The sequence below is a fragment of the Miniopterus schreibersii genome, assembly GCF_964146895.1.
Source record: "Miniopterus schreibersii genome assembly, chromosome: 3".
Classification (NCBI taxonomy): Eukaryota; Metazoa; Chordata; class Mammalia; order Chiroptera; family Miniopteridae; genus Miniopterus; species Miniopterus schreibersii.
In genome coordinates, this window is record NC_138103.1 from 45,198,224 (window position 1) to 45,217,225 (window position 19,002).

Below are 19,002 nucleotides of genomic sequence, written 5' to 3' on the forward strand. Positions count from 1 at the left end.
ATACCCCACCATAACCCTATGAGATAGGTTCTATTACAAGTTCTAGTTTACAGAAAACTGAAGAACAGAAAAGTTAACTAACTTGCCCAAGGTTACATGGCCAATTAGTGGCTAATCCATGATTCAAATCCAAGCAACTTCGTTCCAGAATCAATGCAATTAACTATTATTGGGTGAGGTCTCTGGTCTACCTCATCAAAAGTATTCTCTTGCCCAAAAGGAGTCTCAAAGGATGCATTTGCAATCTATTAATTTTGTCTTTTTGCTATAGGTTGATATATTAAAAAAGAAAAACAATACATACTGATTTTCAGTATTATTCCCTTGATCTCATTTTTCCCTAGATCATTTTAAACAAATAATTTGGATTTTTACACCTACAAAAATTTACTTACATTTTCCTATTTTTATCTTTTACTTCCCGTATGGTTTTATTCATTTATTCTTTCAATATTCACTGAGCATTTACTAGGTGCCTGGCATAGAAATTCACAGGCTCATAAAATCACAGGACTTTAAATCCAGAAACAATCTTGGAGATAAAATGAATCAAAATTAATGTTTACGGTACAGGAATATAAAAACAAGAGAAACTAGATCTCTTGCTTCTTGGTGTAGCCCAGAGAAAAGCTAACTCAGGTATTTTTCCTATGATCACCTGTGCCCATTGGTTTTGCTCCTCACAACTAGAAAACTTGATGTCATTTAGATACCTCACTAGGCAGTCTTCCAGATCACTTATATAGATAATAAAGACAGTGGATGTTGTATTAGTGTCCTAGGGCTGCTATAAACCACAAACTGGGTGGCTTAACACAACAGAAATGTATTTTCTCACAGCTCTGGAAGCCAGAAGTCTGAAATCAAGTTGCTGGCAGGGCCCTGCTCCCTCCAAACCTTCTAAGAAAGGATCTTTCTTTGTCTCACAGCTTCTGCTAGTCCAAAGTAACTCTTTGCTAGCAGCAGCATAAATCCAGTCCCTGCCTCTGTCTTCACATGGCTGTACTCCCTGTAGTCAGTCTCTGTTTTCTTAAAAAACACCAGTCATATTGGATTACAGCCTATCCCAGCGATTTTCAACTGTTCTTCTCTCTCATGGCACACATAAACTAATTACTAAAGTTCTGCGGCACACCAAAAAATATATTTTTTGCTGACCTAACCAAAAAGTAGGTGTAATTTTGATGCATTCACACTGTAAGGCTATTGTACTGTGTGGACGAAAAGGGGCCATACTTCAGGAGGCAGCCAATGGATGTTATGCTCTCGCATCAATGTTTCTCTCTCTCCCTCTCCCTTCCCCTCTCTCTAAAAATCAGTAAGCTGAAAGTCAATCTTGACCTTAACTGATCCTGTCTATTGTCTTTTTGCATCTCTGATAGCATACCTTGGGAATGTCAAAGTAATTTCCTTTTTCCAGATGGGTCAAAGCACAGGCACCACGTGGGAGAGGAGACCACAAATCCCCTCATCATTATCATCATGTTAACTGGTGATTGTACCTGCCTGCCTATCATTTTACTTTTTACCCAGTCCCCTTTGCTTTGTTTTCTCCCGCCTCCCTCATCTATCACCGATGGGTTTCATGTAACCCACTTATGTCTTCTCTTTGATTGTAATGTATAAAATAAGGTGCAAAACTGCCATCTTTCCAGAGCATTTTCTTAATCCATTGAGATTTTGCTTCTCAGCAATTGTCATCAGTTTGGCTCAAATAAATTCACAACAATTCTCTACAGGTTTGAATGTTTATGTTGATAGTTGACTGTTGTCATTTTTTGACAATCTAAGGGAAAAGAGGTCAGTGCCCCTGACTAAATAGTTAGGTATTGCATGTTTTAAAAATTCTTGCAGCACACCAGTTGAAAATTGCTAGCCTATCCTAATAACCTCATCTTAACTTCACTGCAACTGCAGACTATTTCATATTCACAGGTACTGGGTATTAGGATTTCAACATCTTTTGGGGGGATACAATTCAACCCATAATAGATGTGATCTTTAATTGCTGAGACACCTTGACCTTTATACTCTTTCAGTTAAATAAATACATATTTATTCCTACCCTTTGATTTCTGATTTTAAACCTTTTCTTGGGCAATGTTAAAAGCATATTTCCCATCCAATGGAGACTTAATACTTAGTAATCCTTGGTAAAGAACACTGTCAAAGTTTTTCTAGAACCTAAGTAGAATATTTTATATACCCTACTATCTTCAAATAAAAAAGCTCTAAGAATAATCAGTGAAGCATGATTTCTTCCTAGAAAATGTTCCCTTTCCCCTAGAAGGTTATTTGATTTAAATACATGATTATCCTATTTGTTATTATGAATTCTAAGAGCTTGCCCAATATTAAAAAAGTAATTACTGAACTTCCTCTGTGTGCTAAGTACTGCTCAAAGCCAAGGACAGAGTAGCAAACAGAAGTGCCTGTCTTCTTGAAGCTACAGTTTTGGGAGCTAGCAGGGACAACAGGGGAAGAAACTAGGTACTAAAAACATACATATATACATCCTAAACAAATACTATACTCAAATGAGTTAAGACATAGAAATGCATGGAAATGCTTAGAAGAACTTACCACATAGTGTTAGCCAACAAAACAGTAGTAGTAGTAGTAACAGTAAAGATACTAGAAGTAAGTGTTATTTAAGAAGTGAAAGGAAGCATTAGAATAAACAATAATGGCAGGGGTCAAGGGACAATAAGAAGGCCCAGCTTAGCTAGAGTAGTTACAGAGATATCTCGAAGGAGGGGCACTAGAGCTGAAAGGAATAAAAGAAGGCAGTTAGTCCTATGAAGAACTGGGGAAAGAGTATTAGACAGGAAACAGAAAGGCCCTGAGATGAGCAGTGTGGCACGCTCAGAGGGCAGTAAGATCAGAAAGGCTCAATTGTGGTATTTGAGGAGTGGTAGGCTATGCTGAGGGGTGGTGGGCAGGGACGAGATCGTGTAGTTTAGGCTATGATAAGGCATTGTGTCTAGTTACATATAGGGATGCCACTGGATGGGCATAAGCAGCAGATACACAAGATCACAATGAGATCACTCTAGTTACTTGTAGAAAATAAAATGTAGGAAGGGCCAGGGAGCAGGCAGGTGGTCTGGCCGAAGCAGTCCAGGTCACAATGTGTCCAGGTGTGTCTGATGAGGAAGATCACAGTGTTGATGCCGACAAGAGGGCAGATTTGGGATATATTTTTGAGGCAGCACCAAGAGAAGTTGCTGATGGAGTGGATATGAGATTTGAGAAAGAGTGAACACAAGGGTGAACCTCAAGATTTTGGTTTGAGCAGCCGATGAAAGGTGATACCCTTTACTAAGTGGAATACTGTGAGAGTGGCAAATTTGACAAGTTAAATTTGAGATTATCAGTGCAATTACTGAATGAAAATGATCGAATTCTAAGCCAGGCTTAATCAATGAGGTTCACTTTAAGTGTCTTACTCATACAACTGAACTGTCACATATATTATCAGATATAACAAAGAATTTAAAATGGTAGGAATAACTAAAGCATTATTTTTACATATTCAAGAACTATGTTATAGGGTGATGCCTTTTAGAAGGCATGTTAAATATAGAAACCCTTCACATATAAATTTCAAAACTGTGTGCATTTAATTTTATTTTTAAAACATAGGTGAAAAATATCTCAATTTCAGAAATTTGGTTTCTCTGACACTGAGCTCCACCTGCTGGCAATTTCTTATCTTTAGGATTTACACTATGGAAAGGAAGTAAAATATGTTAAAGTGGAATATAGCCTCCAACATAAATGTAGTGAAAAGCCACATCTAGGAGACATCATAGTAACTTACTCTTTCTTTATAGCTACCATTTCTTGAGTTTAGCTATATGCCTGAAACTGCACTAAGCACATTTACAAACATTATCTCATTAATGTTAAAAATAATTCTATGAGATTTCTATGAATTATTCCACATTTTACCAATAAGGAAATTTGTCTTAGAGAGACTGTGTGACTTCACCTATGGTCATATATTTAATAGCATACAGAGGATTTGAAGGAAGCTTTCTCTACCAGTCTGTTGGTTTAGCAAACAGGAAACACTGCTTGGATAGAATTTAAAATATGTCACAAAATTTTGAATTTGAATCTGCCACTCTGATCCTGATCAAATCACTCATCTCCTCAAGCTTCAATGTTCTTGTCTAAAAAGTAGGAATAACTCCTTCTTGCAGGATTGTTTGCCAGTAATAGTATTTTATATATTTAGCACTCTGTCAATCAGTTTCTTTTAATAGTTCTCCATAAATGACATATTAGAGCAACCTAACACATGAGGCTTTAAACTGCCAGATATTAATGGATCAAAGTAAGTGTATCTTAAAGAACAAGCTTTTGGAAAATTTTAAGTTTTAATGGGTACTAAAAATTTGCTGAGAAAAATCCTCCCTCCAAAATGTTGAACATGTTTCAGACAACAGTTAGATTTTTAGCACTCTTTAACTACTTATCTTTAAAATCTATAGAAAGTGATTATACATAAAGCCAACAAAAAAATCTACAGAGTGAAATTAAGAATAAGCAACTAGAAAATATTGAGAAATCAATAAGTACCCTTTAATAATCAGTAACATTTTTTTAATCCTAACAAGAAATAAGCTTTTTAAAAAAATTTTTTTTATTGATTTTAGAGAGGAAGAGAGATAGATAGATGATAGATAGACAGACAGACCAACAGAACCAATGATTTTTTTGTTCCACTTATTTATGCATTCATTGGTAGATTCTTGTATGTGCCCTGACCAGGGGTTGAACCCACAACCTTGGTGTATTGGGATGATGCTCTAACCAACTGAGCTAACTGGCCAGGGCCAAGACAAGCTTAGAATATTTTTAGGGGTGATATTTTTACATACATATGAAAATTATTTTCATATATATTCCCAAGAAAATATAGGTCTTCAAAATTTTTTTTAATCAGCAAATGAATTTCCTAGTAAACTCTTCTAACGTTACAGATCCACCTTCAACAAGTATAGAATCTCTGCAGTTGAAAACTCTTCCCAGGGAATACGCGCAGTTATCCATCTCACATATAAACTGCACCTGAGAAAAATGGTACTAAGAGAGACCTGTTAAAAGCATATCCAGTACTTCCATTATTCTAAGTCTAGATTATATTCTTGAATAAAGTCAATTCATGGACAGCTGCATTCTTAGACCTATACAGAACTGATTTTGGTGTCTACCCTCCACTTCCACTGAGGGATCCTAGATTCTGCAAGAGACAGCTTTGAATCTTCCTGCATTTGCTGCAATAATATTGTCCAGGGCACTGTCATCACAGTGTTTTAAAGTCTCTAGTAAGAAACTCTATTAGAACTAAATACAATGGAGAGCTTTGCCTCTCCTGCAATGTGACATGCTCTCTCTTATTTGATAGTAAGTGTTATATGACTTTATCTTCCTTTTCCTTTTGGCCTTTGGGAAGCTTAGAGACAAAATAATAATAGCTCTAGTCTAGTAAATATACCTGCTACAATCCTAGCCTTGATATCCTGCTACAACCTCTATTTTTCCTGTTCTTATTTTATTTTCTATCTATATTTTGCTGAATTTTGTTATCATTAGCTACCTCAAATACTCTGGGGACTAAGGCATGAAATGAATGAATGAGTGAATAAAAACAAGCATATAAACTAGCAAATATTAAATCTATACTAAAGTCTGGCAATGTAAAGTTTACAAATTCCCAAACCTAACAGTCTTTTCTCCGAAGGATTTAAAACAAAAGCCTGATTACCTAGAGTTGGTGACATCATGCTCCCTGCCATCTGAAAGTTATTTATATTCTTGTAGCCCCCTCAACACCTACCACAGAAATACACAGAAGTATAATTGATTCTTTCTGATTGAGTTGTGTCTCCTAACAAGGATTAAATTATTTTTAAGCAATTTTGAAAACTTATCTGGAAATATTAGCCTCTACTCTAAAAAGTCTCTAGATATATTGAGACAAAGAAAACTTTTCCTTCGTCTAAGATCTTATCATTCCCTGGGATTTTAATGGTAAACAAATGATTTTACAAATTAACAGTTGAGTCAATTTTTTAATGTTAACACTGGGAAATAACTGTCAGCAGAATATTGTAATAAAAGAGAAAATGTATTAGGGCTTAAAATTCTTTCATTATGTACCAAATGAAGTAATAAATCATAATATTATCTATTCCCTTTATGAAACCTTTCAATTAAAGAAATTAATATATCATAAAACAATTTTCAAAATTCAAGGCAAAAGACTAGAAAAATATATAAATCTTCTCGCCATGCAAGGTCAAACATCTACCTGCAATTCAAACCAAAAGATAACAACATCTGCACACATAAATTTTAAGACAAATACTATTCAGCTAAATAGATAAATTAGTTCAATTGTAGAGGCTGGAATAACTTCTTTTAGGTTGAAGAAAATTAAATAATTTTTTAAAATTTCAAAGAAACGTCCCAAACATGTTATGTGATGGTTTATATGCTGAGTAGTTGCTTTTTGATTGATTTATTTTAATAGATATAAGAAACAAAAACAAAATAGCTGTATAGGAGAAAATAAAGAATTGTATTCATTTACCAATAGAAATTTTTAGGAATTTAATTATTCATAATTATTATAACAAAGTAGCCATGTATCTAAATATCTTTTTTCTTCTTCAGATTGGTTAAATTTCTCCTGTCTTTTCAAAGAATTCATCAGCATAAACCTACACTGTAATAGTCTAAAGTTGTTTTAAATCTTTATTATCATAGAATAAATGCCAGTTAACTATGTCTATCAGTTAACAGTTAATCCAAAAAAAAAAAATCACACGGAGGAAATCTAATCAGTGTGTAAATAATAATGAAATTGTTCAAAAAATGTTTTATTACATTTAACCATTTTTGTGTACACTTAAACAACTCACTTAACTTCTCTGCTTTCACTTTTCATCTTTATCTTGAGTGGTATTCCAGTATTACCAATTTCCTTGGAAACGTAGATTTGGGAGTCATCAACTAACGTTTAAATCATGACAGAAGGAAAAAAAATATCCCACAGATACAAAGAAAAGAAAGGGCAAAGGCCAAGGGCTAAAACCTGAGGAATATTAATGATCAATTTCATCACAGCATTTAACTGTGATGTTCTCATGTTAATCAACTGTTCATTGCCCTTTCTGCCTGCTGAATGTAAATCTATGAGTGCAGAAACTTTGCCTATTATTCCAGGATGTCTCCATCCGTGGCACACAATAGATATTCACAGAAGTTGGTTAATCGTTTTAATTAGAAGGCAGAGGAGAGAGGAGGAGAAATGGGGACAGAGGTGGAAGAGACAGAAGAGGAGAGGAAACAGAGAAATGGAGAGGAGACGCCTGGCCGGGCGTGGCTCAGCGGTGGATCCGGACCATCAGGGTTCGATTCCTGGTCAGGGCACATGCCCGGGTTTTGGGCTCGATCAGTGACTCTCTCATCATTGATATTTCTGTCTCTCTCTCTCTCCCTCTCCCTTCCTCTCTCTGAAATCAATAAAGATATATTTAAAAAAATAAAGAAAGAAAGAAAAAGAAATGGGGAGGAGAGGGGAGAGAAAGCAGACAAAAGCCAAACGTGTCAAGCACCTTCCTAACGATGTCTGGGGCTCAATAATGTGCCTTTTTCTTTGCATTCATTCATTTAGTCCATTTAGTCCTGATAACAATCCTGTGAGATACATATTACTAACCACATTTTACAGATGAGGAAACTGAGGTTTAGGGGGTAAAAAATTCACCTAAAGGCAATTATCCATAATGATTTTACTCAAATTCCCACACTTTCTCTAGTCTGCCCTGATGCTAAAAAGAAAGCCTTTAAATAATACTGAAAGAAAGGGATCAGTGGGGTATAAAGAAAAACAGGTTTCAACCGAATGAATAAAATAATGGTATCACATAAATTGAAAACAAGATTTATTTTTAAAAGGCAATATGAGTACTAAAAGCTGTTAATTAAATTGTCCATAACTGCAAACTTAGAAGAAAAATGTTATTTTAGAAATGAATAATCATAATATATAATGGCATTTAGGAATGATTTTTCTTTCCCTCAATTTAAATTATAAAAAAACTGGCATTAAAATCATGTGATTTTAAGGGATATTTTTGTAAAAACCGCTTTGTACAAAATTTTAAATGCAAACTTTAATAGTATAGGAAAGAAAAAAGCTTTGAGTAGTTAATTATACTAAAACTTTCCCTTAAAAAATTTGCTACACAACCCTATTGAGGTAAGCAATACATAAATCATAAGTTAATTATATGATACTTTGTTTAAAAAATATTTTATAATCTATTATGGCTAAAGGTCAACTAATACTTCACATACAGAGTATATCCCAAACATGCCTATCATCTAGAAATTAATAGCATACATTTTAAAAGAAAATATTTACGCTTAATGAAAAACAAGAAAGAAATAAGGGCTAACTTAAGATGTGTAAACTCAACCATTTCTTACAACAAGCCCAAGAGTAGGTAAAACTGTAATTCCCATTTTACATATTGGGAAATGAAGACAGAAAAAGCCCCACAACATACATGCCTATACCCCTTAGTAAGTACCATCACATACTTATTAGGTGGTGTAGCAGGGACACAAACCCAAGCAGTCTGGCTGTGCCGCTCGAGCTCTCTCTAGAGTGATGACTCTGTTACAGTCTCTCTGTAACTACTGGAGACTTTGTCACTCTGTCACAATACCGCTGCCACAATTATTTATAACGTGAGACACTAACTTTAACATTAAACCATTTTTTTAACTTAGTGGAATCAATTATAACCTGCCAATGGACATTTGGAAATTCTGTACCTATTTATTCCTTCTATAAACATTTGCTGAGTGTATAACTAGGTACTGCTAGGTAACTAAATTTTCTGAAATGTTTTAATGTATGGATATATGCAAGTCACAATGCAGCCAAGTTTCAAATAATTGATAAACCAATTACTTCTGCACCATCTCTCCTACCAAACTCTATGGCAAGGTCTAACTCTATGGACCTTGTCCCACTTTCCCAAAAAACACTAGTATATCATATTCATGTAGTAAAATATTCATTAAATTCTTGGTGAATCCCAAATGACTGAATGAATCTCAGTGATTAATTCATTTAATCTGCATTGATCATAGTAGATATTTAATTCTTGCCTAGCTTTACTATCTCCTTTTATTATATCTTTTTAGGGCTAGCTAACCCTTGGCTAGTTAGTTGGTGCTAAGATATTAAAAAATGCACATTAAAAAGACAAATTTGAAATACATATATACTTATGTATATACATTCTTATGTATATATACATATATATTTATATATATACACACACATATATATGAAAATGAAAAGTAGCTTTTTCATTTGGTTTGTAGTATATATACATGTATACATATACATATGTAAATGAAACAGTTACTTTTCATTTACCATTTACTTAATTTGACCTACATATCCACTGTAAATGCATATGAATATGAATACAGATAATAATTAAAATATAAACTGGCCCAGCCGGACGTGGCTCAGCAGTTGAGCATCCTAGGATCCAGGAGATCTCAGTTCGATTCCCAGTCAGGGCACATGCCCGGGTTGCGGGCTCAATCTCCAGCAGGGGGTGTGCAGGAGGCAGCCGATCAATGACTCTCTCTCATCAGTATGTATGTATATATATGGATATATATATATATATATATATATATATATATATATATATATATATGGATATATGTGTGTGTGTGTGTGTGTGTGTGTGTGTGTATATCTCTCTGTATATATATACTGAAAACATTTTGAAATGTTAAGGGTTATGTTCCCCTGATACTAAAGATACTGTGGCCTAACGCAAAACAGCATCTCTGGCACCATCCATTAAGTAACCTGTGATGTAAAATGACTTTATTTGTATGAACCAAAGAAAAATTAATATTTAAAGAAATCTTTTTTTACTGAGATATCACTGACATATAACATTATGTTTCATGTTTACAGCATAATCATCCTATATTTGTATATATTGTGAAATGATCACCACAATAAGTTAACATCCATCAACACAATTACATTTTTTTCTTGTGATAAGAACTTTTAAGATCTACTCTCTTAGGAACTTTCATATATATAATACAGTACTATTAACTACGGTCACCAGGACATACTTGTTTTATAATTCGAAGTTTGGACTTTCACTAACTTTTACCAATTTCACCCATACCCCATCCCCATCTCTGGCAACCACCAATATGTTCTCTGTATCTATTAATTCAGTTTTTAAGATTCAAAATATAAATGAGATCATACAGTATTTGTCTTTCTCTGTCTTACTTATTTCACTTAGCATAATGCCCTCAAGGTCCAACCATGATGTCAAAATGGCAAGATTTCATTCTTGTTTATGGATATATATGTATACATTAATCTCTACCCACTAATGGATCTCTATCCATCTCTATCCATTAATCCATTAATGGACACTTAGGTTGTTTCCAAATCTTGGCTATTGTAAATACTGCTGCCATGAACATAGGAGTGCAGACATCTTTTCATGTTAGTATTTTCATTTCCTTCAGTTAAATACCCAGAAGTGGAATTGTGGGTCATATGGTTGTTCTATTTATAATTTTTTGAGGAAACTTGGTACTGTTTTCCATATGGCTGCACCAGTTTACATTCCCACCAACAGTGCACAAGAATTCCCTTTTCTCCACATCCTCACCAACACTTGTTATTTTTTGTCTTTTTTATAATAGCCAGTCTAACAGGTATAAGGTGGTATCTCATTGTGGTTTTGATTTATATTTCCCTAATTGTTAGTGATATTAAGGAAGCTTGATCTGAATCATTTGGAAAAATCAACAAGCTTTCTGTAACATAATCATAATCCTCTCCTAACTCTGATAAATTAGGAACATATAAATCAAATAGACATAAAGCATAGCATTCACCTGTAAATATACTTTTGGTATCAGATCCATAGAATTTAATATTAGTAATGGTCAAGAAAGCCACTGAAAGTTCAGCATGATAAAATTCATGCCATATGAACACTGGATGCAAGAATTTATTCATCTACAAAATTGAAATATTAATGCAATAATTAATATCTATAAATGACCTTGTTCTCAGGTTAAGAAACTTTTAAACTTTTTTAAGAGTACCATCTAAAACTATATAAGCTGCACAAACTTTCTAAAATGTATCTTACACATAAACTCCATTTATACACATAGTAAATTATAAGCTATTTCACCAAAGCTGTCTTTATAACAACAGATGATTGGAAACCATGTAAATATATCAAAACTTTGCTCAGAATCTTCAAATGGGTTCTAATTTCTCTAAGAGTTAGTATCAAAGCCCTTACAGTGGTCTGCATGACTGTTTGATCTAAATGCCTATGACTTCTCTAGCCCTATCTCCTATTACTCTCTCACTCTGTTCCAAGCACACTGGCTTCCTTTTTATTCCTCCAAGACATGAAGCCGACTCCTGCCTTTCATGTGCTTCTTCCACTGCCTGGAATATTCTCACCCCAAAGAGTTAATCATTTGCTCCCCTAGTTCTTTCAGATCTCTGCATAAATGCTACTTTATCAGTGAAGTCTTCCTGACAAACCTATATATAAAAACATTCCCCAGCACTCTTTTTCTGCCACTTAGCTTTATTTTTCTCCAAGAAATTTACCATCTGGCATACATACATGTGAAAGGCTCATGAGGATAGAAAACTGATGTTGATTTTGTTCACTCCTCCATTTCCAGAACTTAAAATGGTACCTGACACTGGATATTCAATAAATATTTGTTGAATAAATAAATGAAAAAAAGAAGTAGCTGTATATGTACTATTGTAAAATGATACCTAAAATAAATTAAGTGAAAAAGTAAGGTACAGAACAATATCATTGTATACAATATACATTTACGTTTTTCTTTGCATTTAATGCTTCTGAAAGGTTATCTATGAGGTAGGCAAGTGAGGGACTAAGGAAGGAACACTCAGGCCCTTTTTACATATACGTGTACTACCTATTCAGAGAAATTAATTAAGGCCTTGCCTTTACAAATAAGAAATACAGCCCAGCCAGGCGTGGCTCAGCAGTTGAGCATTGACCTAGGATTCAGGCGATTGGGGTTTGATTCCCAGTCAGGGCACATGCCCCGGTTGCGGGCTCAACCCCCAGTCGGGGGCGTGCAGGGGGCAGCCGATCAATGACTCTCTCATCATTGATGTTTCCATCTCTCTCTCTCCCTCTCCTTTCCTCTCTCTGAAATCAATAAAGATATATTTTAAATTTTAAAAAAAGAAATACATAAGATAGTCCTGCATAAAAATCTACAATTCATACTTAAGAACTAAATTAGTATCTACTAATTAATTTACATGTGAACTAAGGTACATTAGAAAAAATAAAGTAGTATATTATGGCTTAACAGTATTTCATAATATACAAAATATGTTTACACACACTTTCTTATTCCAGTGTCACAGAAATCCTGTCAGGCAAGGTGAATATATATTCACTTCTTCCTTTTATAGAAAAGAAAGCTCAGAAAGGTTAAGGAATCTTACTACAGTTACACAGCACAGACAAAGCTCAAGTCAGGTCCTCTGATTCTAAGTCTTTTACTTTTCTCAGTGTATTTGATGAGTAAAGATTGGAATTGACATTGAACTTATATATTTAAAGACAGAAGTGTACCTGATGATGAAACCAGAAAAAGCTTCTATGATGCTGTCAATATGCCTCAATTGATAGCCCATTTTAGTGTTTAACTATAAAATGGAAAATATATTGGACACTACTATAAAATGGATTACTATTTAGTCACAATGATAGACAATATTTAGTCAACCATATATTTTGTGGGTTGAAAATGTAACAAAACAGGATTTTATTGATAGTGTCGTTCAACTAAGCAGAACTAACTCAATAAGCTATGCAGAGAAGATAAATATATGTTGTGCATTAGTCTAGTGAAAGGGCTTAACAAATGTGCAATTTCAGAAACATCAAAGTAAAGGCAATTATCTTATACAACAGCAAAACATATTTAAGAAGGAAAAAGTCATTATATGTAGCTATCAATTCTCTATATATTTGACATATAAGAGAGATCCTTTAAACAAAATTATGATATAGTTGGTTCAAAGCACATGCTATTATAAAGTAAAATAACCAGATTACTCAGGGGTGAAAAGGAAGTCCAATTCCTCAATTCAGCAGATACTGACTGAACACTTACTATATTCTTTTAACTAGACAGCTAAAATCAAACATGAAGGAAAGTGATGTTTTTAAATAAGCAAATAAATAAATAAGTAAATAAACAGGAACGTCAGCCAATGTTAACTTAGGGATCAGAAAATTCTGGTATTTCCATCATTATTCAAGGGCAGATAACAGAGTTCACCCTCCTAATTTGCCCCAGAAGGCAGATTCTTCTGCCCTGCAGAGCTATAAATGAAGAAAAAGAAAAAATAATCCTTGAGTTTATAGAGCATTTAAACAACTCAAATGCCTTCAGAATTATCAGCATATTTATCTACTAATTCAGCATTTCCCAAAGTATGATCCATTGCATGGCAGTCTCTTCAGGGGGTTAGGATATTTCCAAAGACACTGCATACCATGCTATGTGTCCTCTCTTTGGCATTTGATATTAATTTAAAAGTTTAGAAAATTACTACAGTCAATACAACTGTTTTGCCTTAACCCAGCATGTCCCAAATTTTAAAATTCATTTCCCCTTAAAACACTTCAAGGACACCAATTTTTTTTCCCTCCTACCTCACTGGTCTCTCCTTCTTAGTCACTTACCGATTCCTTCTCCCCTAGACCACTAACTTGGAGTACCCCAGAGTTCAGTCTTTGTTTCTCTCTTCTTCTCTATCTATCCTTTCTCACTTGGTGACTTCCTGCAGTCAAATGATTTTAAATACCATCCGATGCCTACAATTCTCAAATTTATCTCTCCAGTTCAAATCAGGCTCCCAAACTGCAGTCCCAAACACTTGCTTTTATGGAAAGACAAAGTGAAGTCTTGTTTGAGGAAGTCATCAAAATTGCTCCATGTGTAGTCTGTTCACGCACCTGAAACAAATTCCATTCTTGACTGCACCTTCTGAAAACCTGAAAGGCATCCTTGACTCTTCTATTTTATTCTCCACATTTAACTCACAGGAAATCTCATGGGCTCAACCTTCAAAATATATCCAGAAGCTAAAAAGTTCTTGCTACTTCTGTGTTATCATCCTTGCTCAAACCATCATTTTCTATCACCTGGGTTAGCATTCTTCCATTTTGCTCCTCTTAGTATATTCTCAACACAATTATCGTGATCCATTTAAATCCAAAGTCAGAACATGTCATTCCTCTGTTATAACCCCCCAACCCAATGCCTCCCCATTTCACACAGAGAAAAGCTATAATCCCTAACTATGGTCTGCAAGGCCCTGAGACCTGTTCTCCATTACTTCTCTAATCTCATTCCCTATATTCTCATCTTCCCCTCCACTCAGACCTCCTTACTGTACCTTGAACAGTCCAAACATGCTCCTGTCTTATAGTCTTTGCAACAAATGTACCCTCTGACTGGAATGTTATTTGCCCAGAAATTAAGTAGCTTGCTGGCTCTGTGTCAAGTCTTTGTTCACATGTCACATTCTCAATGATGCTTATCCTGACTAGCATTTAAAACTGTATCCCAAGTTCTGAGACTCTAGATGCCCCCAATCCTCTACCCTGCTCTGTTTCTACTCCTTGGCATTTATTATCTTCCATTATAAATACGTAGTTTATTTATTTACTAACTGCCACTCACTACAGAATGTAATCTCTGAGAGATATTTTTTATTAGTTTTATTTTCACTGAATTATCCACAACATCTAGAAATTTGCTTGACACATAGTAGGTGCTCAAAAAACACTGTTTGAATAAATAAATGAAACATATTGTGTGATACTTAATATTTACCATCTTCTCCTTTGTATTCCGGCCAAAATTAGACATGGTGAAAAAAGGCAGCATTAGAAGTGTGATTCGCCCTGAAGGAGAGATTATATTACCTGCTGCCACAATTTTTTAAAGATTTCTATAAATTAGTAGATGGGCTTTAATTTTCATCAAGTTATAGTGCCAAAATAAACATTCCTGCATCTATTAACCTGACTATACTACAGCTCTCCCCCTGAGCACACATCTGAATCACCCTGGAATCCTTCTAAGGATCCCCAGCGCAGGGCCCATTTCTTTCCAGTGGTGCAGTCCCAGGCGTTCTCCCACGGAAGCGTCCACCACCGCAGAGTCAGTGCTCCGCGACCACTGCCATCAAGTAGGGACACGTGCAATAGTTCGTTGTCTCTCTCACTCTTACCAATATTTAGGCAGGTTTTCACTATTTTCCATGATGTCGAAGTTTAATTTTTAGTTCTTTCAATTCTTCCAATATTTAACTAAATTTCTCTTGTTGAAATTTCACACCAATTATAAAGACATTTATAAGGATGAAATACCAATAGGACTGCTTATGTTAATGTCAGGCTTTCTTAAAATATTATTCATAAAATAATGCTTAATTATGCAAAAAGTTCACTTATATAGGTAGGAGTATTATTAAGTTTTAAGAACTATATGTTACTTCTACTGTTTTATAAAATACTCTGTAAAATCACATTAATTGGCATCAATTTGGGGAATGACTGATTTATAAAATGTTACTTTATTACTTTAAACTGCATATATTATGCTATTTCTTTGTAATTTCCTTAAAGAATTATTAAAGTCATTGCTTCAATGAATAGCTGGTATATTTATAATTAGCATTTCAACTACTTAAAACAAATTGGGTAAAGTGAAATACATGACATTACTTCATAAAAATTTACAAGGTATTATCATTATTGAATAAATGGCTACAAGAGAAAATTTGAAAGTGCCCAGAAGTATATACAGTTTAAACTGTATTATACATTCTCTATGAACATTATTTATTCATTTGTCTAAAAAGCTTCTCTTCAATTATGAAAGATTAAAAAGAGTCGAAATGATCATAAATTCTTAATAAATAAGAATTAATGAACTAGTAGTATATTTTAAAAATCAAAGTCAAGTTTTTAGCTGTAGTTAACAAATGGGAATATGCTACATCTAGTGACTTGATAACTATCTTTTTTCAATCATAATAATAATGCCAACAGGGAGTCATATGCACACAGAATTATTTAAAATAAAGTAGATGGCCAGTTTTCACATATCTGCCACTAAATCAAGCTATGAATTAACCAATTTGATACCCACATGGAGACAAGGAGATATTATAAACCACACTCAGAGAACAAAACATTCATTAGCTAAGGTTTTCAAAAACTAGATAAAAGAAAAAGCTTCAGAAGCTCCTCTGAAAGAATGCAGATGCCAGACAGTTATAAAGAATCATAAAGCAAGAAAGTGAATCTGGTAGGGTCCTTTTTATCTGATAGGACAGTAAAAGTGAACAAAGAATTATAACTCATAATTCACAATATAATGTGGAGATCAGTATGGCTCAATTAAAAACAAAAATAGCAAAAAACATAATATTTTAAATATTTCATATTCATTTCCCACATTTTATCACATTTTCAAATGCAGCCTGTTTTTCTTGAGATATTTGAATCTGTTTAACACTCAAGCTATACTATTCAGAACCACATAAACTAAAAATTACTAAAATATTAACTATAGCATCATTATCTATGATGGTTCTTTATATGGACTGCATGTAGCTACCCACAGAAAAAGCCAACTTTTCAACTTTTGCACTATTGACATTGTGGATTAATTTTTTGATGGGAGTGTGAAGTGAGGGGCTGTCCTGTGCATTGTAGGATGTTTAACAGCATCACCGGACTCTACCCACTAGATACAAATAGCAATTACTGTGAAACTCAAATTCAACACATACACGTGTGTGTGTACATACATATTTACACATAGATGTGTGTGTGTGTGCATGTCAGATAAATCAGATTCTACTGTTCTTAAGAAGAAAAAAAGTAATAAATAGCTTTCTCCTTATCTCTTACTTCTATCTTAAGAATAACACCCTACCTTCCTGCTATCTCCCAGGAACAAAAACAACTGCAGTCTTTGTTTTCAGTTTTGAAGGCAAAAGAAGAACTTTTTCCTCTGACTCTACAGGTGGTTCCTGAAAGTGCTCTCCAGGTGACCTGAAGGTGACTGGCAAGTCTATTTTGCATTTACAAACAAGTTTAATAGGAGCTGCATATTAACAAGAGTAATAATTTGTTATAGAAACCAGAATCAACTTTTGTATTCACTTATTACCTATATACTGCTCTTTCAGGTTTCTTGTTTGATTAGCCTTTGGCTTACCATAGATGTAACTGATCGTGCATCTTCTTCATAATTTATTACCGGAGGTGGCTCTTTCCCATCATTTTCTTGTACTTTTTGCTCTAGTAATTCTTTCTGTGCTGTAAACTTTGCCTCAGTGCACCTCAGCTGCTGCACTGACTGTTTCAGCTCTTCAAGTGTCTGTTTTTGGCTTATCAGCAGCACAATACTAAAAAAGAACACATTAAATATGAATTATTTTGACTTCTGTTTTCATCTGTATGAGTCCTGCAGAATCAAAAGAATTAGGGAACTAAACAGATTTTGAGACATAACAGTAGTTATTAAATGCTAGCAATAACAAAATGGAAGAAAATGTTTGGAAGCAAAAACCAAATTCAAGACGCTTTCAAATATATTGCGATCTATGGCATTCATTTTATTTTACAGCTAAACCATCTACCTCACAGAGTACAGACACTTAAGTCCAGAAGCATAGGGCCTAAAATGAATTATCATGACTGAAGCAGAATCTTAAATTTACTTCATATTTCAAATGGAATGTAGCTAGAGTCAAATCTGTGCCTAGAATAAAATAAATCAAATCAAGGTGACAGCCTGGGAACAAGTTGTTTGTATATTGTGAGTGGTGTGTGTTTAGAATTGGGGAAAGCTGTTCTAACGAAGACTACGGGCTGAGATGTGATTAAAGAAATGAGCATAAGTCCCCAAATCTTTCCAGTGTCATCACTATAAAAACAACAGACTTCCCAATCCCTCCTTTAGAGAACTACATAGGCCACTTGTTGCCTTATTGTGATTTTACCCCTTGGAGGCTGCTCCTAGTGGAAACTGCAAACTAACTCATCCACATTTAAGCCACACACCAAAAAACCCAGGTAGTGGTGGTGGGGAACACCTCTGGAAACACTGTCATACATAGTATACTGATATCTTAAAGAACTGTGCCATGCACTACTAAAGTAACTTATTTATATGTATGAAAGAACAGATTGTCAATAGAGGAAGCTTCGAAGTTGGAGAATAAGCTCAGAATGTTACCTTCTTAAAGTGAAACTTAAAAGGATGGACATAAACTGAGTAAGTAATTGTGGACAGAAGGAACCCACACTAAGAGAGATTTATTTATATATAAGGTGCTGGTTGATATTTGAAACTCAATTCCAGTCAAACTGAGTAGGATGCAGCCTGAGTGGACGCTATAAAGAAAGCTGAAATCTCCTCAAATTATATTGCAATGAGTTTCAGGAGAGTATCCTAAAAAAAAAAAGGCAGAGAACTGAGTGAAATGTTGGAAAGAACTAATGATTAAGTTTATTTGTAAGAAAGACTTAGCAATGTTCAAAAGACAAATCACTCTAAAACAGTGAAGTTAATAACAGAAGTAATAGAGAGGGATATACCATACTATCAGCTCACAAACACTTCCCAAGTAAAATCATCAATGGCATATAAAAAAAATGTAATTTATACTGAATTAAAACACATTCAATTTTATGACTTAATCCCTTTGCTTTTCTCATCTTCAGTTTTATCACTGGATAAATTGATGAAAATAATATTCCTATTGTCAGAATTGTTCTGAGAATTCAATAAGATATT

At 34.3% G+C, this 19,002-nt stretch overlaps 1 protein-coding gene across 6 annotated transcripts in view; it reads right to left on the minus strand.

The window, feature by feature from the left end:
• FER (FER tyrosine kinase) overlaps nucleotides 1–19,002 on the minus strand; it is a 315,987-nt gene that overhangs the window by 199,382 nt on the left and 97,603 nt on the right. For all 6 annotated transcript variants that reach the window (XR_013998437.1, XR_013998438.1, XM_081132190.1 and 3 more), the window contains one exon: nucleotides 17,419–17,608. Coding sequence is in view for 4 of the 6 variants with exons in the window: in XM_081132190.1 (XP_080988316.1) it covers nucleotides 17,419–17,608 (190 nt within the window). In the remaining 2 variants the exon portion in view is untranslated. The remainder of the gene's footprint in view (nucleotides 1–17,418; nucleotides 17,609–19,002) is intronic.